This window comes from Eubalaena glacialis, chromosome 3 (genome assembly GCF_028564815.1).
Source record: "Eubalaena glacialis isolate mEubGla1 chromosome 3, mEubGla1.1.hap2.+ XY, whole genome shotgun sequence".
Classification (NCBI taxonomy): domain Eukaryota; kingdom Metazoa; phylum Chordata; class Mammalia; order Artiodactyla; family Balaenidae; genus Eubalaena; species Eubalaena glacialis.
This window is the reverse complement of record NC_083718.1, coordinates 31,043,220-31,069,358: the sequence shown is the minus strand read 5'-3', so window position 1 is coordinate 31,069,358 and position 26,139 is coordinate 31,043,220. Positions and strand designations below refer to the sequence as shown.

The 26,139-nt window shown below is 37.8% G+C and overlaps 1 protein-coding gene across 1 annotated transcript in view; it reads right to left on the bottom strand.

Moving 5' to 3' along the window:
- FH (fumarate hydratase) overlaps nt 1-26,139 on the bottom strand; it is a 41,256-nt gene that overhangs the window by 6,191 nt on the left and 8,926 nt on the right. Inside the window, exons 2-8 of the mRNA XM_061185422.1 lie at nt 22,891-23,025; nt 14,949-15,059; nt 13,253-13,429; nt 10,714-10,896; nt 8,367-8,532; nt 6,711-6,914; nt 5,008-5,135 (exon numbers count right to left, since the gene is read on the bottom strand). Coding sequence (XP_061041405.1) covers nt 5,008-5,135; nt 6,711-6,914; nt 8,367-8,532; nt 10,714-10,896; nt 13,253-13,429; nt 14,949-15,059; nt 22,891-23,025 — 1,104 coding nt within the window. The remainder of the gene's footprint in view (nt 1-5,007; nt 5,136-6,710; nt 6,915-8,366; nt 8,533-10,713; nt 10,897-13,252; nt 13,430-14,948; nt 15,060-22,890; nt 23,026-26,139) is intronic.

Sequence of the window (26,139 nt, the reverse complement as noted above, 5' to 3'; positions counted from 1 at the left end):
CAAATGCAGTTCTAAGAGGGAAGTTTATAGCTATACAAGCCTACCTCAAGAAAAAGAAAAATCTCAAATAAACAATCTAATGTTACACTTAAAGGAACTAGAGAAAGAAGAACAATCAAAACCCAAAGTTAGCAGAAGGAAGAAATCATAAAGATCAGGTCAGAAATAAATGAAATAGAAACAAAGAAAACAATAGCAAAGATCAATAAAACTAAAAGCTGGTTCTTTGAGAAGATAAACAAAATTGATAAACCATTAGCCAGACTCATCAAGAGGGAGAGGACTCAAATCAATAAAATCAGAAATGAAAAAGGAGAAATCACAACTGCCACTGCAGAAATACAAAGGATTATAAGAGATTACTACAAACAACTATATGCCAATAAAATGGATAACCTGGAAGAAATGGACAAACTCTTAGAAAGGTATAACCTTCCAAGACTGAACCAGGAAGAAAGAGAAAATATGAACAGACCAATCACAAGTAATGAAATTGAAACTGTGATTAAAAATCTTCCAACAAACAAAAGTCCAGGACCACATGGCTTCACAGGTGAATTCTATCAAACATTTAGAGAAGGGCTAACACCCATCCTTCTCAGACTCTTCCAAAAAATTGCAGAGGAAGGAAAACTCCCAACCTCATTCTATGAGGCCACCATCACCCTGATAGCAGAACCAGACAAAGATACTACAAAATAAGAAAATTACAGACCAATAACACTGATGAATATAGATGCAAAAATCCTCAACAAAATACTAGCAAACAGAATCCAACAACACATTAAAAGGATCATACACCATGATCAAGTGGGATTTATCCCAGGGATGCAAGGATTCTTCAATATATGCAAATCAATCAATGTGATACACCATATTAACAAATTGAAGAATAAAAACCATATGATGATCTCAGTAGATGCAGAAAAAGCTTCTGACAAAATTCAACACCCATTTATGATAAAAACTCTCCAGAAAGTGGGCATAGAGGGAACCTACCTCAACATAATAAAGGCCACATACGACAAACACAAAGCAAACATCATTTTCAATGGTGAAAAACTGAAAGCATTTCCTCTAAGATCAGGAACAAGACAAGGATGTCCGCTCTCGCCACTATTATTCAACATAGCTTTGGAAGTCTTAGCCACGGCAATCAGAGAAGACAAAGAAATAAAAGGAATCCAAATTGAAAAAGAAGAAGTAAAACTGTCACTGTTTGCAGTTGACATGATACTATACTTAGAGAATCCTAAAGATGCCACCAGAAAACTACTAGAGCTAATCAATGAATTTGGTAAAGCAGCAGGATACAAAATTAATGCACAGAAATCTCTTGCATTCCTATACACTAATGATGAAAAATCTGAAAGAGAAATTAAGGAAACACTCCCATTTACCATTGCAACAAAAAGAATAAAATACCTAGGAATAAACCTACCTAGGGAGACAAAAGACCTGCATGCAGAAAACTATAAGACACTGATGAAAGAAATTAAAGATGATACCATCAGATGGAGAGATATACCATGTTCGTGGATTGGAAGAATCAATATTGTGAAAATGAGTATACTACCCAAAGCAATCTACAGATTCAATGCAATCCCTATCAAATTACCAATGGCATTTTTTACAGAACTAGAACAAAAAGTCTTAAAATTTGTATGGAGACACAAAAGACCCCGAATAGCCAAAGCAGTCTTGAGGGAAAAAAAAGGAGCTGGAGGAATCAGACTCCCTGACTTCAGAATATACTACAAAGCTACAGTAATCAAGACAATATCGTACTGGCACAAAAACAGAAATATAGATCAATGAAACAGGATAGAGAGCCCAGAGATAAACCCAAGCACCTATGGTCAACTAATCTATGACAAAGGAGGCAAGGATATACAGTGGAGAAAAGACAGTCTCTTCAATAAGTGGTGCTGGGAAAACTGGACAGCTACATGTAAAAGAATGAAATTAGAACACTCCCTAACACCATACACAAAAATAAGCTCAAAATGGATTCAAGACCTAAATGTAAGACCGGACACTATAAAACTCTTAGAGGAAAACACAGGAAGAACACTCTTTGACATAAATCACAGCAAGATCTTTTTTGATCCACCTCCTAGAGTAATGGAAATAAAAACAAAAATAAGCAAATGGGGCCTAATGAAACTTAAAAGCTTTTGCAAAGCAAAGGAAACTACGAACAAGACGAAAAGACAACCCTCAGAATGGGAAAAAATATTTGCAAACGAAATCAACAAAGGATTAATCTCCAAAATATATAAACAGCTCATGCAGCTCAATATTAACAAAACAACCCAATCAAAAAATGGACAGAAGACCTAAATAGACATTTTTCCAAAGAGTACATACAGATGGCCAAGAAGCACATGAAAAGCTGCTCAATATCACTAATTATTAGAGAAATGCAAATCAAAACTACAATGAGGTATCACCTCACACCAGTTAGGATGGGCATCATCAGAAAATCTACAAACAACAAATGCTGGAGAGGGTGTGGAGGAAAGGGAACCCTCTTGCACTGTTGGGGGAATGTAAATTGATACAGCCACTATGGAGAACAGTATGGAGGTTCCTTAAAAAACTAAAAATAGAATTACCATATGACCCAGCAATCCCACTACCGGGCATATACCCTGAGAAAACCGTAATTCAAAAAGACACATGCACCCCAATGTTCATTGCTGCGCTATTTACAATAGCCAGGTCATGGAAGCAACCTAAATGCCCATCGACAGATGAATGGATAAAGAAGATGTGGTACATATATACAATGGAATATTACTCAGCCATAACAAGGAACGAAATTGGGTCATTTGTAGAGACGTGGATGAATCTAGAGACTGTCTTACAGAGTGAAGTAAGTCAGAAAGAGAAAAACAAATATCGTATATTAACGCATATATGTGGAACCTAGAAAAATGGTACAGATGAACTGGTTTGCAGGGCAGAAATACAGACACAGATGTAGAGAACAAACGTATGGACACCAAGGGGGAAAGCAGTGGGGGGTGGTGGTGGTGGTGTGATGAATTGGGAGATTGGGATTGACATGTATACACTGATGTGTATAAAATGGATGACTAATAAGAACCTGCTGTAGAAAAAAATAAGTAAAATAAAATTAAAAAAAAAAAAAAAGAAAGTTCAGCGTGAGTTTGAGGCAATCAGTGAAATCAGGGCTTCTCAGTTCTTAATGATCACCATGTTTTTTTATGCTTAACCAAACAAATACTCCATAGTCACTTGAAAATAACCTTTCACACAGTATTTTAAAACAGTATAAAGTCAATTAGTTTGTTTTAGCAGTTTTTTTCTTTTTGGTAACATTTCCAATACATATTAAGATATATATCCACATCCTAATCTCTCTGGTCTAAAATCCCAGGGTCTGAAAACCAGACTCCCAACAATGGACTCTAGTAGAAGACACAGAACTTCAAGGTTTAATTTGATACTAATGACTTTATTATATGGCAAATGTTGATTATCTTATTTTCTATTAAAAACAAAACAGACCTTTGTTTAAAAAAAAATTGGCAAGATACTTATTGTTATGCACATATATTTGCCAGGCAGCTGGTGTTAACTGTTTGGAATTTGACCTGAAAGCAAAAGCTTATCGGTCCGGGGCTTCCCTGGTGGCGCAGTGGTTAAGAATCCGCCTGCCAACGCAGGGGACACGGGTTCAAGCCCTGGTCCGGGAAGATCCCACATGCCGCGGAGCAACTAAGCCCGTGCACCACAACTACTGAGCCTGCAAGCCACAACTACTAAGCCTACGTGCCACAATTACTGAAGCCCGCACACCTAGAGCCTGCACTCTGCAATGAAGAGCAGCTCCCACTCGCCACAACTAGAGAAAGCCTGCGCACAGCAACAAAGACCCAATACAGCCAAAAATAAATTAATTAATTAATTAAAAAAAAATAGCTTATCAGTCTGAGTTGTGCTTTGGTCTGTCTTCTTTCTATTTTCCACCAGAATGTACATTCCATAAGGGCAAAAAAAAAACTCTGTCTTGTTCATCGTTCTATCACTAGCAACGAGTACAGTGCCTGACACAGACTCGTACTCAATATTTGATGAATACACTGAATGAATACACTAAATATTTGTTATTTGCATATTCTTATCAAATTAAAATCAGACTTTACACCAGACACAAACTGGAAATAAGCCTCTAATATATACTTAGATATAACACTTCACACAAATAAAGGATTGTAAATGATAATAGCTCCATTATCTGAAGTTGGGGAAACTGGATAAAAGATGATGCCATTTTGTTCTGTCTTCATAAAGATGAAGGAAAAAGAATAGATTGAGTGGACACAACGTTTTCAAGGTATGTGGAAAAGTAAAACCAATGGAAGAAAGCCTTGAGAAAGGGAAGCGAACTGGAGAGAAAGTGCTGAAGAAACCAAGGACAAAGTGTGTTTCAAGGAGCAACAAGTCAAGGTCAGATGTTAGTTAAGAGCCATGGCATGTCTGTTGGACTCAAGAGGTCACAAGTGCTACAAGAACAATTCAAACATAAGTGCAGGGGTGGAAGCCAGACTGCAGTGCAAATGAGAGTGAGAGTGGGTATTTCTTTAAAAAGGCTGAATTCAGAGAGAGGAAGAAAGCAGCAGCATGAGAAGGAGACAGGCTGGAAGGAGAGTTTCTTTCTTTTTTTTTTTTAACTGAGGAGACTAGAACTTATTTCTAGCAATTGGGATCCCCAGTGGCGAGGGAAAAGAACGAAACCTATACTCTACTTCCAGAATTTTTCTTCCTATTATAAAAAGCAAACCACCAATTACTTAAGCTAAAAGTCACCTAATTAAATATACAGGATTAATCCTCTTACATTAATATATGTTTAACTTCCAACTGCTACGTATATTATCCAAGTACCTAAAGAATTGTAAGAAACCTTAATGAAAGACAGAAACCAAGACAACTAGCTTTCGGTTAAAGACATTAAAAATCAAATTTAAAGCTTACCATCAATGGCTTGAAAACATTCAACTCAAAATGTCCACTGCTGCCTCCAATGGTAATGGCGACATGATTGCCCATGACCTGGGCTGCAACCATGGTCACTGCCTCACACTGGGTGGGGTTCACCTTGCCTTCAAGAAAACCACCAAAGAGAGATATCACATCAAACACACTTGTGGCTTCGAGTATGAGTTTAAGATTAGGTTTTATATCAAATAATCAAGAGAAGAAGGAAAACTAACTTCATTAAATAAAGACATATATTAAAGCAATGTCCCAACCATCAGTGCTGTTTAATGAAACAAACCATGTAGCCAGAAACTCTGAATCATGCAATGGCTAATAAGTAGAGTACCTACAACTACACAGTAAATATAGTTCTTTTCACCTTCATGGCTTACATGCACTCTAGAAATATTTATGGAGCCAGGCACTGAATATACAACAGTGAGGAAGAAGGATGCAGCCCCTGCCCTCATAGAACTCGGAGGCAAGGGAGAGAGAACTGGCAATTATAATAGATAAGGGGTCAATACAGAGAAGTGCAGCCTGCTATGGGAATACCTATAAAAGAAGCACCTCACCAACATCGGGAGGCTTCCCAGAGGAAACTGATGTTAAGCTGGAATTTTCCTATTTGAGTTTCCAGAACTTACCACCCTGTAACATTCCTCTGACAAGCTCAAGTTTGAACCAAACATCCCTGATTCCTCTGACAAGTACAAAGCAACACAGTGGGAAGATTAGTTCCTTATCTGTGACTCTGCATTTCTCTTTTTTAGGTAATCACCTTGAATTTGCAATCAACTGAACTCATGTCATTTTTCAACATGACATACTTTAAAATCAGATCTTTTCTCATTCTACACATGCCTAGATCTAAAAGAATCTATAGTCAGGTCTTTCTTTTTCACTCTTGTCAGTTTTAGTCCAACTAGAGTCCCTTATGAATCTAGACTCTGTCATCTGATGTACTGCTATTTCAACTTTATCTGCTAATATGATCAACACATATTCTCTACCTTCACCCTCAGTCACCAGTAAAGTGGTGAAAGGGCAGAGCCCTTCAGCTTGCTGCCAAGATATCCCTCCAGTCTGAAGTCAACTCATTAGGCACTCCTTAAATGTCACTGTTCACCCAGCTACATTCATCTAACAGTACTGCTCACACTTCTCCACTGGATTCCATGAATATCAAGTGAGTCCACCAAATGACTTACTGGAATCCAGACATCAAGAAAAGAAGGAAATCCAACTTCATTAAATAACGTAAGACATATAATAAAGCAAGGTCCCAACCATATCTGTGGAGCCTCCCTTACCTAACTGGCCAAAACCTAAAGCAAAAAATGAAATAAGAGTCATTTGATGTAATTCATCTTTATTCACCCCATGCCGACCACTTTAACAGCCTGTTCTAGAATTCTATTTGCTTTGGATTGTAAAAGATAGAACTATTACATATTTTCTAAGGTGGAAATCAAAATACATGCTGCTAACTAAAATTCTTTTCTCCTATATTGTTGGGTGATGTCCCCAGAAGTCCTGATCAAAAGTAGCCCACAAAGACATTCTGAAACAAGTGCACTACACATGTCCCCATCCACTTTGAGATCACGTTAAACAAAAGCAGATATGCTCTGCAGATGAGAATGCTTGGGTTCTAGTCAAGTTCCAGTTCTAACATTTACCAGCTATGTGATTACCTGGCATGATACTGCTTCCTGGTTCATTTTCAGGCAAAATCAGTTCTCCCAGACCTGAGCGAGGACCAGAACCCAGAAAACGAATATCATTTGCAATCTTCATCAGACTGCAAGCGGTAGTGTTCATGGCTCCACTGAGTTCAACCAAAGCATCATGAGCAGCCAGAGCTTCAAATTTATTTGGAGCTGTGACAAAAGGCAAGCCTGAAGAAAAAATAATAACCTACATTAGTTAACAGGTAAAATTAAACGTTTTTCTAATATCAGCAAGTTAAACAGAAAGTGCCAGTATAGGGGGCTTCCCTGGTGGCGCAGTGGTTGAGAATCTGCCTGCCAATGCAGGGGACACGGGTTCGAGCCCTGGTCTGGGAGGATCCCACATGCCGCGGAGCAACTGGGCCCATGAGCCACAATTGCTGAGCCTGCGCGTCTGGAGCCTGTGCTCCGCAACAGGAGAGGCTGCGATAGTGAGAGGCCCGCGCACTGCGATGAAGAGTGGCCCCCGCTTGCCACAACTAGAGAAAACTCTCGCACAGAAACGAAGACCCAACACGGCCATAAATAAATAAATTAAAAAAAAAAAAAAAGAAAGTGCCAGTATATGAAAAGCAAAAAAAGAACAGAATAAAAATTTTACTTCAGAAAAAAATGCTTAAGACTCAAGCTTTGTCTACATTTCTTCAAGAAGTCCTAAAGGGGTAGAAAATCTGATGATACTAGCACATTTAAAAGATGAAAAGAACAAGTACAATGAATGTTGAAAGAAATATAAAATATTGAAAGAAAAAACATTATCCTACTGCAAACACCTGTGTATGATGCCTGACTATGCTTGAGTAAAGAGGAAAAGTAGGTAAAATTCACTCTGCTTTATTCCACACTCCTTTCCTAGTACAATTTCCCCCCCATTTTAGGTGTTCTATTCTCTTCTCTAGCCAGGACCCACAAGGTCCTCTGAGAGATTAGGGAGTCAAAATGAGTTAAGACATTCTCAATCTCTCCCATGTTCAAATTTTTAAAAATCTACATATTCTAAACCCCATAATACAGTTCTTCTTGATTAAAATTTGATTAAAAAAAAAATCTCTGCTAGTAAGCAATAATGAGCATTGTATAATTATCTGTACCCTAACTCTCTGGTAATATCTGCGTCTTAATAAGAGTTTTCTGGAGATAATAGCTCTAATAACAGTTATCATTATCAAGAGCACAGTACTCTACTAAAGGAAAGAGAATTCAAAAAGGTCATTAATTAAAAGAAATGTCACAGCATGCCATAGGAAAAAAAGAAATTAAGCCTGTCAATCTCTAACGTATTTGTCATTCAAATGAATTTCTCAACCATCAGTTGATTCCTCCTGCTTTGAAAATGAGTATTCAAAACAGCTTTAAATGGAAAATAATTGAATACTACCAGATAGTAAGCAAAGTTAGCACTGACAGATTTTAATAATTACATGCTGTATGAACTTACAAATGGAAAACTTTTAAAAAGCAGAAGGTTAACATTACAACTTCTGAAATAGACACAAAGTACATGTTTGATGGGAAAATATTATTTCTAACTTTAAATGTGTTAAGAATTCAAAGCAGAAACACCCAGAAAAATACAGACTAGTATAATGGAAATGAGTAATAAACCGTGTTATCACCTACCTGTGAGTGCAGCCACTTTTGCGGCAACCTTTTCTGCAAAGCCAATTCTAGTATTTAAACCAGTACCGACAGCAGTGCCTCCAGCTGCGAGCTCGTAGATTCTTGGCATGGCACCTTTTATTCTTGTTGTTGCATATTTCACTTGTTGAACATAACCACTAAATTCCTGAAAAGCAAAAGAAATTAAGGTGAGAACATATAATTTTCTAATGGCATACAAGTTACTCTAACTACATTAAATTCAAGTTTTTAAAAAACACGTTTCAGGTACAAAATTAGAAGCTACTCAAGTGGTAATTGTATTATTTAATTCATATGATAAACAAAGAATAGGAGAGAAAGAGAATTTATAAACCTATCAGGTAGACAATGCCACTGATAACATGTGGCCTATTTATAAACTAGTCTTTTAATAGAAAGCAAAGAAAAACAACACAGGAAATTTAAAAAAAAACTTTACTAGATTAAATTATCAGTTTATTTGTAAATTATTTATTTTTTGGTGTATCTCAAACAACTCTGAGAAAGAAAAAAACTGAATCCCCTCAAGAAAAATGCAAACATAGAAATATCCTCCATACAATTTCAGTTAAAAAACCTGATATGGAATTTGAGGATGTTTTACAGGGACTCAAGAAGCTACGTGACTCACTGAACAGCACAAGAAGGTAACAGGTAGAGTTAAGACTATAGCTTCAAGATGCATTTTAATTCTGCTATTAATGCCACACTGGTTCACAAAGTATAACATCCTTTAAGTAAAGTAACCACAGAATTGATCATGTTTAGAACATAGCAAGGGCCCTATCAAGAATTATGCAGGGACAGAAGGCATAAACTGGAACTCAACTGAGCAAGCCGGGATATACGGTTACACTAAATCTTTTTCTCCTGCCTAAAAACACTGAAAAATCATGAATACTTTTGATTAGTACTAGGATTTCACACTGCTCTAAAGAAAACGTTTTAGAAGGTACAACTCCTTTCAGGTAGACTTGATCCATCTGATCTAACATCACTTACATATATACCAGCTGGATTCACTTCAGGAATATATTTTTATTGAGGAAAAAACTGCGCTCAAAAACCTCAAAAGACAATTACAATAAAAGCAAGTATAAATGCTTCTGATAAGATAAAATCAAAGAGAAAAATAAAACTTTCTGTCATAATACGAAGAATGATGATTTTACATAGGAGGCTGAGTAAATGGCCCAACTGGACTTCAGCATATAATGGTTTTCCTACATGTAACACACAAAAAAGGGAGTATCCAGAGGGATACTCAAAAGTTTCAAGAACATATACTGTATCTCCTTAGAAATTATGCATGGTACTAAGAGCCGATGATGTAAAGAGAAATACAATACAGCCTAAGAAACAACTTAATTTAGCAAGCTCAATTTATTCATATCATCTGTAGGTCAATTAATCACTTCCAGTTTTCCTCATTCCTTCCATGATAAAGTTAAGGTAAATGATCAAGTTTTTCTTCAGTGTTTGCTGTCATCTGAACAAAACTACAAATGAAATCTTTCCAAATAACCAGCAGCCAAACTCTCTCCCTCACCTGAATTTCTACAAAAATACTGTTATTGGATACCTATCCTTTGATACTTGATATAGAATTTGCATATGTCCTACCTCCCAAACTGGAGTGAACTTACTGAGACAAAAACTGTTCCTTGTATTTCCTTTGCAATGTATACTATTAGGCATTCTTTAAAGTATCAATAAAGAAACATAAAAATACTTTCTGGTATTTTGGAAAAGAGAGTAATACCTCTTTTACATGTGGCCAAAACAATTTTAAAGAGTAAGATATGCCCCATTTAATCATTTTAAAATTAATTTTTAAAGAACTTACTAATTTTGAGTAAGAGAGACAATGGAAGAAATTATGATAATGATACTGATGAAGATGATGATGACAGCTAACACCAACAGGTGCTTATAATGTGTCAGGGATTGTTCTAAACACTCTACATGAATCAGCTTATTTGAACCTCCTAACTATCCTATGAAAGAGATATTTTCCTCATTCTACAGCTCAGAAAACTGATGCACAGAAAGGCTAAATAATTTTCCTAAGGTCCAATAGTTTGCACATAGCGAAGCTAAGATTTGAACTCAAGTAGACTGATGTGGAGTCTGGCTCATAGCCAGTATGCTCTGCTCTTCTGAGTGGATACCAATAAAAACTACTGACTGGTTAATGCAGAATCATCTGTCACTGAACTGAATTGTTATAAATTTGGCCTTTTAAACCAGTGTGATTTAGAGGGTAACATGCTGGCCATTTGTACCAAGCCCGCAATTGAACCAAATCTAATCGCACGCAATATACCTGCCCAAGAGTAAGTGGAACAGCATCCTGTGTATGAGTACGCCCAATTTTGATGATCTGGGCAAATTCTTTGGATTTTGCATCAAGGGCATCATGTAGCTTCTGTAGTCCTGGTAGCAGTACTTCATGAACTTCTATTGCAGCAGCAATATGCATTGCTGTGGGAAAAGTATCATTTGAGCTCTGTTGGAAAATTTTCAAAAGAAATGTAAAATGTTAAATCAGAGGCAAAAATAAACCAAACTTGAATGCCTCAATTAAAAATCTCACTAAATGACTACTCAAAACTTGGCATATTTAGTACTCAATTATATTTACCTGTGGCAAGTCACTTAGGATCAAATAAGAAGCAACAACCTGATTTCCTTTGTGGAAGGTATTTAGGACTGTATTACATATACCACCTACAATGAATGTATTATATATTACTATATCTGCCTGCTAAGAAATGACAGCAAGACATAGAGAAGTACAACTAGCAAATGTATGTAAGGATAGCAATAATAAAATATCTTACAGTTAAATAGCACATACAGTCTTTCACAAACACTTCTTCCTTTACTAAACTTGAGGAAAATTCTGTGAGGTAGGTCACCACTTTAAAAATAGAAAAGCTAAACTGTCAAAGAAATTATGTGACTTGCCAAAATATTTATGGTTGGCAGAACTGGGACCTGACCAGGTAGTCTAAATTCCATGCTCTTTCCTCAACTGTAAACCCATACTTGTAAATTACGATGCTATTTTAAAAAATATATTCATTACTCATTTGTTAAACTTTGTATTATGGACATTATCCAACTACTTACAAAAGTAGGATGAATGGTATAATGAACACTCATGTATCTACCACCTGAATTCAAACAATTAGCATATAGCCAATCTTGTTTCATCTGTAACTCCACCTCACTCCTCCATCTGACCATACACACTAGATTATTCTGAAGTAGATTTCAGACTTCAGTATATGTAAAAGATAAACTCATATTTAAAGGCAAGCCTTCGGTTTGCAAAATCCTTCATACAATGGATTTATGTGAAAAAACTTCCTCACTACTTAAAAATATATTAAATTATACTCAGAACCCAGATCTTGGTTTCTAAATATCACTTCCCAATGTGATAAGATCCTCCAAGAGCTCTTTGGAAAAATGAGTGCTTATGAGGGCTGGGGCAGGAAAAATACAAGATGAGAAGCCTGGAGCATCCTGTAGTGCAAAAAATTAATAAGTGCCTTAAAAAAAAAAGGATGGTGGCATGTCCAAAGGACACAGGAGCCAACAAGCTGTGGCTTTGTGGCAACAATATGAGTAGCAATATAAATACCAAAAATACTGGATTATAACCTTAAGAAAAAAATATTAATGAATTCATACTGATATACATAAATGATTAAATAAATAAATGTCAGGGGAGAGAGAAGACAGTATTCCTTACAGAAAAATTTCAATTAATAAATGTAGAAAGAATGAGGGAAACAGAAAATCACTACTGAAACACTAATGTAGTAATTGTTTTTGGCAAGACCCACTGATGAATGTTAAAATTAATAGGCAAAAGTTTAAGGAGAAAGAGGCTATTTGCATAGCCTCAAAGTTCTCTATTAATTCTGTGGTGATCTTAACACATGTCCAAAAATTTCTTGATACTCCTCCCTTTAGGAAGTGGAGCTTAAGTGTAGTAGCTGGAGTATAGGCTGGACACAGTGGCTTACTTCTACCAAATAGAGAATAGAAGATGGAGAAACCAGGGAGACACCATCTTAACCAAGTGATTCAAGTTAACATCACCAGTACCAAGTCATGTTGCTATCATGTACCCTGATACGATGCCAGAAGAGCCCTTCATTTCTATAACAGTCTTTCCAAAAATCCACAGTCTCAGTCTAATCATGAGAAAACAATAGACAAACCCATATTGAGGGACATTCTATAAAATACCTGGCCACTGCTTTCAAAAATCACAAAGACAAAAGACAAGCTCTCATAGATTAGAGGAGACTAAGGGGATATGATGACTAAATACAATGTGGAGCGTGGACTGGATCCTGGTTAAGAGAAAAAGGAGATCAATAGAAAACTAGGGAAATCCTAATAAAGCCTGTTCAATTAAGAGTATTGTACCAATGTTAATTTCTTAGTGTGATAAATGTACCAGGGTTATGTAAAATATTTAATATTAAGGGTAGCTGGGTGAAGGGTATACAGGAACTCTGAAATATCTTTGCAATTCTTATAAATAATTTTATATTTCAAAAGAAAGAGTTTTTAAAATATAAATCAAACAGCGAAAATATACATATATACTAAATTCAGGTGTCCTAAAAGTGATTTTTTCCCCTAAAGGTGCTTTTTATGAAAATTTAAGACATAGACTCAAGATTCCTAAAAGAAATAAGGAGGACATACAAGAAGTCTTTTCCATTAAAGAATATAAGCAGAATGAACACTCCCTGTCAAAAGTTAATGCCTGTTTTACAGGGAAAATCTCAGGATTCTTTTCAATTTATAACAAAGAAAAGAAGAGATCGTATACCGACCTGGCTTTTATTAACATGATCGTTGGGATGCACGGGTTTCTTGCTGCCAAGTTCACCTCCTAGCATTTCAATTGCTCTATTGCTAATGACTTCATTTACATTCATATTTGTCTGGGTTCCTGATCCAGTCTGCCATACCACGAGAGGAAAATGATCATTTAATTTACCTTCAGCTACCTGCAGAGCAAAATGTTAAAAAATGAATTTTAAAAAATAAGAAACATTCATTTAGCTATTTAAATCAAATATGATTAAGTTGGTACTACTTATAGTACTATTTTAAAGGTATTCACTTTTTTTCATATGCTATTGATGGTGCCACATAGTTCGTGGTTGTCCAGCAAACTGAAGCTCCTGCAGTCTAACCACTGCTACTTTAAAAGGTGAAAGATTATCTATTGTGAATGGTATAACAATTTCACTGATTCCAAATGAAAACTGAATCAAAGATATCTTTCTCCTATTTCTCAACTGCCCTCTAATAATATAGACAGACCCACCCACCCATTAAGGCTGGCAAATGTGTTAAGTCTCTAGATAAATTTACTGTTGGTACTCAGCAGGAATATCCAACAGATGTTACAGCCAGAGTCAGCATGATAATGAACGAGTGACTTAACAGTGTGAGTTCACTAATAGCTACTGCATCCCACACATGTCCTATGAGTAGCAACCTCCAAGCACAGACATAAATATGGTCTACATTTGTCCCTATTTTTGTCATATTTTTGTACTTTTAGTTAATTTGTTAGTTTTTGAATTATAAGCTTTCTAAGAGAGTGGGTGCTTAACTTCACCTTCTGGAATGATTTTAGCTTAAAAAAAAATCAGCATGCACTTTAGAAATCTATTACCTTAAACAACTGGTTCACTTTAAAGTAAAACTTTTTTCTTAGTTGTATAAAAATAACAGGTGATCAGTGCAAAAAATTCTGAGAACTAAGAAAAGTATAATAGTCATCATAGTTTTACCCTCAGAAATAAAAATGATTAGCATTTTGGCATCTCCTTCTAGTCTCTACTTCAAGCAATGGGAGTATATATGTAGATGGAAAAAAACATGTTTTTCTGTTCATTTTTTCAAAACAAAATTAGGAACATAATATACATGCATTTTACAATCTTTCCTCCCCACCTCTTATATGGTAGGCTTTGTTCTATGACATTCTTTAAAAAACTAAGTTTCCATGGCTTCACAATATAACTTACATAAGCAGCTGTTATAATAAATAGTACTGCAATGAACAACATTATATTCAGAGCTTTTAAACTGTTATCTCTGACTGCTTATCTTTAATTGTGTAAGCAATTAATTATGTTATTAGTGAAATAGTGAAATTACATTCTCCACACATATTATCAAATAACCAAGTAGCTTTAAAAGGAATCATCTATACATAAAACAAGAAATCAAATATATAAGTTCAAAGATTATCTCTTCAAAAAGTTTTCTTTAAACTATATAAAGGAAAATAAAGAATATTAAAAATAAAAGGTATAAAATCATCCAGAAAATTTGCCACAATATTTTAAGCACCATATTAATATCCTCACCCAATAATAATGCTGCCACCCTATGTTGAAACTCATTAACTCAAGAATTCACAGTGCCCCTTTCCTCGTGCCAGCACTTATCACTATCCAGCAGTTAATATGGGTCTGATGCCATTAAGTAAACACACTTATCACCTCTTACCTCATCTGCTGCCTTCATTATTGCATTAGCAATCTTTGGATCAAGACCATAATCCTGGTTTACTTCAGCAGCTGCTCGCTTCAAGATGCCAAATGCTTTAATAACTGGGATCTAGAGTTAATCAGAAAAATATCTCAAATTTGTAATTTTAGTTAAGCATGAAAGTTTAAGATTACTATCTTATGCAGGTACAAAAACTGTACATAAAACAATAACTTAAGTAACATTATGACCCTAAAATGTTTAGGATATACAGAAAGATTAAAAATAGATATATAAAAACCAAGAATCATCATTTATCTATTTGTTTAGGGAACCAAACAAAAGCAAATACAATGACTTTTCATAGATATGTACGTATGCCTCACACACACATATACACACATTCACACATATATAATATACCATTCGTCCTATTTATTATAAGACATTATAATGTATATGTTTTTATTTCATATATTTAAAATCAAATGATAATCATTTCACCAGCCTACACCATTATTTCCCCTCACTGGATCCCGTGCTACATTATAATTTTTCCTTCTCTCTAGAAAAAACTAAAAATAGCAAATAAAATAAAGGTAGCGGGCTTCCCTGGTGGTGCAGTGGTTGAGAATCCGCCTGCCAATGCAGGGGACACGGGTTCGAGCCCTGGTCTGGGAAGATCCCACATGCCGCGGAGCAACTGGGCCCGTGAGCCACAACTACTGAGCCTGCGCGTCTGGAGCCTGTGCTCCGCAACAAGAGAGGCCGCGATAGTGAGAGGCCCGCGCACTACGATGAAGAGTGGCCCCCCCTTGCCGCAACTAGAGAAAGCCCTCGCACAGAAACGAAGACCCAACACAGCCAAAAATAAATAAATAAATAAATAAATTAAAAAATAATAATAATAAAAAAAACAAAGGTCGCAAAATGGTGCTGGGAAAACTGGCCACATGCAAAAGAATGAAACTGGACCACTATCTTATACCATCCATAAAAATGAACTCAAAATGGATTAAAGACTTGAACGTTAAGATCTGAAACCGTAAAACTCCTAGAAGAAAACATAGGCAGTAAGCTCCTTGACGTCAGTCTTGGCAATGATCTTCTGGAGGAGTCCAAAAGAAAAAGCAACAAAAGCAAAAATAAACAAATGGGACTACATCAGAACTAGAAAGCCTCTTCACAGCAAAGCAAACGTCAAAAAAATGAAAATGCGGCAGCTGGAGGGTGCAGGACCTGAGTGCTGGAAGCCAGGGCCCCCTCACTGACAGTGGCCCTGTGTGAAGGCCAGAGGCTGCCAATGCCTCCAAGGAACAGGGTGCTGAGGGGCCCAGGGTCCAAGCACCTAGCTCCCCAAGGGCCACAGAAGCTTCTTGCTGCCCTGGAGCACCGAGCACGGAAGCATCAGGCCAAACGGGGCTTCAGGAGCCTACCTCCACCACCACTGAGAGCCTGCGCCAGGGGCATGCTGGGAAGGGAGTGAGCAGCCCAGCCAGGCCTGGCCTGTGCGAGGCCCTCACCACTGAGGCCCAGGGTGCTCTGACCTGGCTGGCATCTGACTCTGCAGTTTTGGATTTTGTGGGTCAATTTTACATACATATGGCATATGGGCAAGGCCTCATACACTTATACCTGTAAGTGTAAAATGGGCTTGCCTTGGAGGTGGGGGTGTGTACACATGAAGTCTGTGGCTCTTCTGTGAGCTGAAGAGTCTTAAAGCGGAGCTGTCATCTGCGGCTGCTGTCACAGTATGCTGGCAGGACAAGTGACTCGAGCGTTTCGCTGCCCGATTTGAGGCTCAGTCCCTCCCTCCCTGCCCTTCAGGGCTCACGACAGGTGACACACCCAGGCCTTGACTGTGTTTCTCCTGTTAGCAGGACTTGGGCAGCTCTGGCTCTCCTAGCTTCCCTGGAAGCTCCTTTGCTTCTCTTGACCTAGAAAAGGGGTTGCCAGGCAGAGTGCTGATTGGGCGCTCAAAGCCAGCGGTGAAACTGCTTCCCTGTCTAGGACAAGGGACCTGGAGAATGTTGTGTGTGGGACGATGTGCTGGTAGGGAGCCCCTCAGGCACCACTTCCTCTGCCCTCCGGTAGTGCCAGGACCATGCCAATGACGTTTCACAGCAGCCTTATCGTTCACAGGTGCCTCTCTAGCCTGCACAAATGATTGACACCCAAAGGATTCTTTCTAAAGGTTTTTGGGTTTTGTTTTGTTTCCTTTGTTTTTGTTTTGCACGTGACAGTGTTTGTATTGAGGATCTTCTGAGGAAGAAGGAGTGTTTTAGGGGTGGTGCCTGGGTTCCTGGCCTCTAGTGTCCCACCCCCCTCAGCACCCCACCTGGTACCTTTGCCATGTTGGTGCTGAGGTTTCCTGCTTGATGAAATCAGATTGTTTAGAGTAAGAAAAAGGAAAGGGCTTCTGATGGCTTTGCCACAAGCTTACCTGTGGTTTCAATCTTGGGAGGCCACTGCTGATGCCATCACCACTATCTCCATGCAGCACTTGCTGGGCCCTGGGCCCAACTGTCCCCTTGGCTTTATGAGTCTGTTTCTGCTTCCTACACCCATACCCGCAGTGTGCAATCTTTTGAGATTTGCTCTGATCCTGTTGCCCAAGTAATAAGAGCTATGTCCTCCTTGACATCTTACTTCTTCTTACGTGGGAGCCCCCAGCTCTTGTCTGACAGCTTATGGATAAGGATGAGACTCAGCCATTGACTAAGCCCCAGAAATCCACAAAAATGGCTGCAGATAGTTATGTCTGTTCCTTCTCTACCCCCACTCCCACCCCTTATACATGATACCCTATACTCTGAAAGTCCTGCTAACTGCAAACTTGCCAGAGTATTAGCCAATCTTTGTACGGAACAATGTTCTGGAACAGCAGAATGAGTCTTGGGTCAGGAAGCAGGGCTACACTGGGCTTGGGGTATTGTAACTCCATCTCCATCTGGGGCTCAGCTTCAGTGTAGCTGAGGGAGCCACAGACCAAGATGAATCAGATGCTTGAGTTTTTGCTTCTTCCTGTATTTCCTTGAAGTCGATTCATTATCTTATACAAATAGCCTACTCTTTCAGCCCTTAACTTAAATCCTTCAGATCATTAAGTTCATGAAGAGTACTCCTGAATTATGTTAGGACTTAGACCAGAGATGGCAAATGAATGGCACATCATTTCCCCTCTTCCCCCATGGTAGGTACCACTAATCTGCTTCAGAGTATTTCCTGCTAAATCCCTGGTATATATTCTCATTTCTCAAGATTCCCCCAGCAGCCACTATAAGTGTTGAGACCTATTTGCCATCCCTGGCTGAGGGGATACTACTCTACTCTGCTGAGGAACATAAGAGCTGCCAATCCCATACGGGGTTTGCTGGGCTAATGAAGCACGGGGAAGAGGCATAAGTTTCTGCCTGCCCCCAGCAGGAAGGCTTGCAGTAGCCCACATGATTGCCTGCCCCACTTCAGTTACCTCTTAAAGTCCTAATGTTGGCAGGGAGGGGACTGTTGGAGTCCAGTGTGGTGTGGGAAATCACAGCCGCACAGGACAGCAATGCTCAGAAACCAAGTCTAGCTGCTGTGGAGCTACAGTGAGCAAGATGGCCCCAGCTGTGCAGGGTAGAACCTCTGCTCTCACCTCTAGCCGTCTGTCTCTAGGCATCCAGGCCAGGCTACGGATGGGGATCCCCTTCTTCTTCCTCTCCACTGATCAAATCTTATCAACCACTACAGCTGCTCTGCTTTCCAAATTCAGCCCAGGTTCCTGGGTGCTGCCCACACCAGCCAGGGTCCTGGGCCAGGTGAAGAGGTGGCCTATCCATGAGTGAAGGCCAGTTCCTTCCTCACTGGGGCAGGTCTTATGCCCCAGTTTTAGGACCAAGAGCTGTGTATTGGTTTCTTAGACTGCTAGCTTTTCCTGCAGGGGACCACAGCAGGTGAGGCTATGCTGACAGTAATTTGCGTTCAGGGTCTTGTCCAGCTGAGAGCTTTGTGTACACCAGATTCTGAGAGGTGTCAGCAGTACTTTTTAAAATCTGTTTTCCGTGAGGTTTTTGGACCATGGGCTGAGCTCAGGCACTTTCTGTAAGAGAATGTTATGTCTGTAAAGATGGTTATTTCCCCTCCTCCACCCCCATCATGGTGGCCCTGTGGAAGGCTGACCAGAAGGCCAGTGGAGCTGCCCTGGTGTCTATGGGGGAGGGCGAGGCCTGCTGAGTTGGTGCTCTAGCCCTCTCACCTTGCACAGCACAGAGGAGGTCACCCCAGGGACAGCCAGGCACCTGCCTGAGGGAGGGGTGCTGCCTTCTGTCCCTGTAACTGCTCCCCTTATGGCCCAAACTGGCCGCCCAGATTTGTTTGAAGCTGTGCTGACAACTTTTTGGTCTCCTTTTGGTATGCAGAACAGCCAGGGCCTTGATTTTGATGTATTTTAAAACCACATCAAATAAAGAGTCTGCTGCCTTAAAAAAAAAAAGAAAAGAAAAGAAAATGGAACCTACTGAACGAAAATATTTGCACATCATATATCTGATAAGGGGTTAACATTCAAAATATATAAAGAACTCATACTACCCAGTAGCAAGAAACAAACTGATTAAAAAATGGGCAGATGATGAGAACAGACATTTTTCCAAAGAAGATATACAGATGGCCAACAGATACATAAAATGATGCTCAACATCACTAATCACCAGAAAAATGCAAATCAAAACCACAATGAGATACCACCATAAACCTGTTAGAATGGCTATTATCAAAAAGACAACAAATAAGTGTTTGAGAGGATGTGGAGAAAAGGGAAATCTTGTGCGCTGTTGGGAGGAATGTAAATTGGTGCAGCCACTTTGGAAAACAGTATGGAGGTTCCTCAAAAAACTGAAATACGTCTACTGTCTGACCCAGCAATTCCACTACTGGGTATTTACTTGAAAATGAAAACACTAATTCGAAAAGATATATGCATCCCCATGTTCATAGCAGCATTATTTACAATAGCCATGATATGGAAATAACCTGTATCCATCAATGAATGCATGGATAAAGAAGATGTGGTAAAAAATACAATGGAATATTACTTGGCCATAAAAAAAGAATGAAATCTTGTCATTTGTGACAACATGGATGGACCTTGAGGGCATTACGCCAAGTGAAATAAGCCAGACAGGTAAACACAAATACCACATGATCCCACTTATATGTAGAATTTAAAAAACAAAACAAACAACAATCAGAAAACCAAGCTCATAGACAGAACAAACTGGTGGTTGCCAGGGGAAGGGGGTGGACAAAATGTATAAAGGAGGTCAATAGGTACAAACTTCCAGTTATAAAATAAATAAATCATGGGGATGTAATGTATTGCATGGTAAGTATAGTTAATAATACTGTATTGCATATTTGAAAGTTGCAAAGAGATTTTAAAAGTCCTCATCACAAGAAAAAAAATTTTCTTGTAACTACGTATAGTGATGGATGTTACTAGACATGTTACTAGTAACTAGACTTACTGTGGTGATCATTCTGCAATGTATACAAATATTGAATCATTATGTTGTACACCTGAAACTAATGTTATATGTAAATTATACCTCAACTAAATAAACAAATAAATAATAAAAAGAAATAATATATTTAACTGCTAATTAGTATGAAATACCCAGTTACTGAATGGGTATCATTTCATCCCAAAGCCAAAAAACATGGTATTTTAGTTAGTCAGTGAAGCCTTGACACTCAATAAGTCACTGGAAATTTCTCTCAGAATAATTTTTTTTAAAAACCCAGAGTTCTACAGACTTAAAGGTGATAGCTTCTCTGATATATATAACCATATATCAAACCCTTTGAGTTTGCAGATCTTTTCACTTTCTACTCCAAAGCACCTCATAAAATTTAAAAGGATAAATTGAGTAAATTTTGATGAGGTTTCAATGAAATACCTGGTTTCTGCAAGATAAATAAATTATGTGTTCTTGTCAAAGTTAATAATACAGACTGTGATTTAGATACCATACCAGGTTTGAATGAGAAAGAAGGAAGAAAGGAAGGGTGAGGAAGAGAGGGATAAATTTGTAAAGGAGAAGCTATAGTCCTTAGAGGAAAATAAAAGTGGAAAAACAACAAAAAGTGATGAGTAAGACACACTGAACCTGGGTCACACAGAGGATAAACTGAAGGGCAAACAAAAGGAAATAAAAACAAAACATTTTTACTTTGAATTTTAAGAAATTAAAATTAAAACATTACAAGTGTTTTACCCAAATGAAATGGAGATATATGGCACAAAAGATTAGAAGCTTTAAAACTTTACACATGAAAACAAATGGGAATTTAATTTTCTACAGGAACACTGCAGTGGGTTAAACCACTGTCAAAGTCACAACCAAATGCCAATCAACTCAGGCTACTAGAATGGAGTGACTGACCCCACAGTGATTGTGGACTCATGAAAATGAACAAAGGTCACAGCAGAGAGTTTCACTGGACACTATTAAAACAAAATAGTAAATGTATCGTTGGAGATGAAAGAAGGGTCTCATTATTCTTCATTTACTCACATAGCAGTTCATAATCTTTTTTGGTTTTATTTTCCTATGGACCTGAGGTACAAAAGGTTGGGTTTAATCATACTACTTAGTTCAAGGCACAGTCTGCTTTATATTTAACATAGTTCAGGAAATTAATCCAGATGAAGCCAAATGTGAAAAAAATCGATAACCCACGTATCCATGTTTCACAGATACATGTCCAAATCCAAACAACTTCTCTATCTCTGGGACAGCAGCGGCAGCAGCAATCACACACTCCCAGAACCACACACCTTGCTGGTTGAAGCAGGAAAATCAAAAATGAGCCATGCTTACTCCAGTCAATACTGGTTAAGACTGATCTCTTTAATCCCAGGAGTTGAACTATATGAGAATACTTTAGGATCTGCTACCCTCTGTCTCCCAACCATGTAGTCTGACCCTATGTTTACCTCACCATTAAACTGGCTGTGGGTGGCAATAACAGAGAGATTCTTCTAAGAAGATTCAGCTGCCTCTTGGGAAATTGTATGAACCTGTCAAGATTCAGTCTTGAAGCCTTAGTAATGAGCTAAAATACGGAAGTTAAAATTATTGTAAGATAAAAAGTATATTTAGAAGATAAATGTTAAACAGTATCTCACCAGATGAAGCCTGGCTACTTCTAGGCTTACTAGCCTATCCTGCATTCCTACACTATTTTTCATACCCTAGTTGGGCTCCAGTAGGATATGTAATATATTCCATCAATTCTTTTCACACTTTAACATCCCTGAAATCAAGATGCATCTTACAATCAATGACATGTCACAACTTTAATTGGCAGACTTTTTCTTTCTTAGTAGTACATATCAGTTCTAATTGAGGATCAGTTCTAATCTAAGGATTTAATGAAATATGGTAGAAACTTTTCTAATCATTAAATCATTCATGTAGCAATGAACAAATACTTACATATTACCTATTATATGCCAGACATCATGACAAATAGTCAAATATTTTTATGAATTTGCGTATACTTTTCTACAAACTGAAGCCAAGATAGATAAAGTATAATATTAAAGAAAAATTGGTTTTCTTTTAAATCATTTTGAAAAATCAGTTAAAAAATTAAGTATCAAAATTAAAAATGCTTACAAACTGCAAAATTCTAGTAAAAATACGAAAAATCCAAACAAGAATGAAAGACAAATCACTTAGTTCTATCAAAAATCCAAAATACTCAAAGTCATAGCTCAAGATATTAGTACACTAAACTTCAAAAAGTTCTTTGACACCTTACTGAGAGAGAAACATCTTATTATTCACAAAGCCAGTTCTCTAATAACTTTACATTTTAACTATGTAAAATACTTATTTATAAGGTAAGGTGACTCACTGAATAATGCCTAGTTCATCCAAAATAAGCCAACATTTCCACAAAAGCCACTTACTGGCATGCGTTCTGTCACCCCTCCAATCTTAAAGTTCATTGTCGACCTCACAGTCTGGGCGCCGTAATACTTATCATTTGGGACCTTGAGTTCACCAAAGGTATCATATTCTATCCGAAAAGAATTTTGGCTTGCCTAAAAATAAAGACAAGACACTGTTATAGCTTGAAAAGAAACCAAGTATCAAGAACAATAACATCATATAAACGATACATCATGTACAGGTAAAGAAACCTTAATAAGTACCAAAAAGACAAAAAAATTCCATTTTGATTCTCATTCTACTCCCCCCACTTCCAGCTTTTTTCTTGAGAAATTTTTGTCACACAGATTTATTAATACATGTGTTAAAGACAGATTGTGGAATTCATACACTATGCAAATGATAAATAAAAATAATAATCTTTTCCAATTCAGGAGTATGCCTATTATTGGTCAAGCTTTGATGTACTTAGGTTAATGCTTATTTTACTAGGAACTTTGGAAAATGACCTAAGAATGATACTTTAAAATTTGAAAGTATTATATATTTAAACAAAGCTCAACTGTGGTCTACAAATATTATGCATGAGAGATAGCTTAGTGCCATACAAAACAGTCCAGGCTTTGCAATGAGACAGCCCACCATCCGGTAGCTGTGTCACCTTCAGCAAGTCAGCTTTTCTCATCTAAAGTTACAGTAAATGTACAGACAAGGGGACATGGGCTAGATCAGTTCTTAACCTTTTTAGGGTGTTGGAACCTTTTGAGAATATGAGGAAAACTATGGATCTTCTCTCTAGAAGAATGAACATAAATACATATATGTAAAATCTTACATATGATTTTAAGGAGTTTATATCTTGAAACCAATCCACTCCCCAGGATAAGAACCCATGACCCCAAATCCGTTTTATGGAGAACCGAGGACTCTACTAAGTACATCAACTTACAATACTTAAAAAAAAAAAAACACATCTGGAGTTTACATATGATACTTTAAAGAGATTGAGTATCAGAGAAATACTCAGAACTTTAATTAATGTTCATCTTGCATTAATTATAAAATAAACATGGTCATATGATTCAAAAGATTTAAAAACACCCAGCCAAGTAATCTTATTTTAGTAAATAGTCCTCTGAATAAGAAAAAATTAAGTTTGTAGTTATCCCCTGGGACTAGAAAGATTTAAAAAACCCTTTATATATTATAAAGCCTTTTAGATTGCATGAAAAGAAAAATATCCTTGTACCTAGTTAGAAATATAGGTGTATAACCAATGAGGTACATTTTTTTCTATGCCTAAAAGTCTGCAGAGGAGGGCAGTGGCCAAGATGACAGAGTAGGAAGACTCTGAGCTCATCTCCTCACATGGGCACACCAAAACTATAATCATTTACAGAGCAATGATTGATGAGTAAGGCTGGAAAATTAGCAGAAAAGACCTTCTACAACTAAAGATATAAAGGAACCATGGCAAAATAGGTAGGAGGGAAGAAGACACAACAAAGTCAAAACCTATTACCACCCCCTCACCCGAGGAGGGGTGACCCACAAACTGGAGGATTATTACAATTGCTGAGGTTCTCCCCAAGAAGCGAGGGGTCCAGGCCCCATGTCAGGCTCGCCAGCACGGTGAAGAAGAGCCCCTTGAAAGTTTCGCTTTGGAGGCTAGCAGGGCTCATTTTTGGCCAGAGGGCTGTGGGAAATAGAAACTCCACTCTTAAAGGGTGCACACAAAATTTCACACACTCTGGGACCCAGGGAAAAGCAGTAATTTGAAAGGAACCTGGGTCAGAATACCTGCTGATCTTGGAGAGCTTCCCGGAGAGGGAGGAGGCAACTGGAGCTCACACTGGGAACTTAGACACTGGGGGCAGCCACTAATGGGAGCTTGTTCTACCACAAGGACATTAGTTCTTGAAAGCACCATTTTGGAATACAGCTTATTAGCACAGGGACACAGCTCCACCCACCAGCAGGCCAGCTGCCTTAAGACCTCCCGCGCCAACAACCAAAGAGAGCTAAAGAATACAACAACTGAAATAAAAAGTACACTAGAAGGAATCAACAGTAGATTAGATGATAGAGAGGAACAGTTCAGTGGGCTGAAAGTATAGTGGAAATTACTGAAATTGAACAGAAAAAAAAAAAAGGATGAAAAGAAACATGGAGAGTTTCAGAGACCTCAGAGACAACATCAAGTGTACTGGCATTCACATTATAGGAGCCATAGAAAGAGAAGACAGAGAGAAAGGGGCAGAGAACATATTTGAAGACATAATAGCTGAAAATGTCCCTAACCTGGGAAAGGGAACAGACATCCAGGTCTGGGAAGCACAGACAGTTCCAAACACGATCAACCCAAAGAGGACCACACCAAGACACACTTTAATTAATGGCAAAAATTACAGATAAAGAGAGAATATTAAAAGCAGCAAGGAAAAAGCAACAAGTTAAGTACAAGGTAATTGTACTTAACATAAGGATTTCAGCTGACTTTTCAGCAGAAACTCTGCAGGCTTGAAAGGAGTGCATGATATATTTAAAATGAAAGGGAGAAACCTAAACCAGAGGACTCCAACAGGCAAGGCTTTCATTACGATTTAAATGGACTGATCAAAAGTTTTACAGACAAGAAAAAGCTAAGAGTTCAGCACTACCAAACCACCTTTAAATGGGTTTCTCTAAGCGAAAAAGGCCACAACTAGATGTATGAAAATTATGAAAAAAAAATCTCATTGGTAAGGCTAAATATAGTAAAGGTAGTAAATCAGTCATGTACAAAGCTAGTAGGAAGGCTGAAACACAAAACCAGTAAAATTGTCTATATCTACAGTAAGAAGTTAAGGGGCACACAAGACAAAAAGACGTAAAATATGATGTCAGAAACAGAAAAAGTGGGGGTGGGGGGAGATAAAAATGCAGGGTTCTTAAAGTGCTTTTGCATTTAAAAGATCAGGAGCTGAAAATAATCACACACACACACACACACACACACACACACACATTGCAATATATAAACCACATGGTAACCACAAACCAAAATCAATAATCGATACACAAAAAAGAGAAAGGAATCCAAATGTAATATTAAAGACAGTCATCAAAAAACAAGAGAAGAAAGCAAAGTAAGAAAAAAGGAACAAAAAAGAACTACAAAAACAACCCCAAAACAAAGGACAAAATGGCAATAAGTACATATCTATCAAGAATTACTTTAAATGTAAATGGCCTAAATGCTCCAATCAAAAGATATAGAGTGGCTG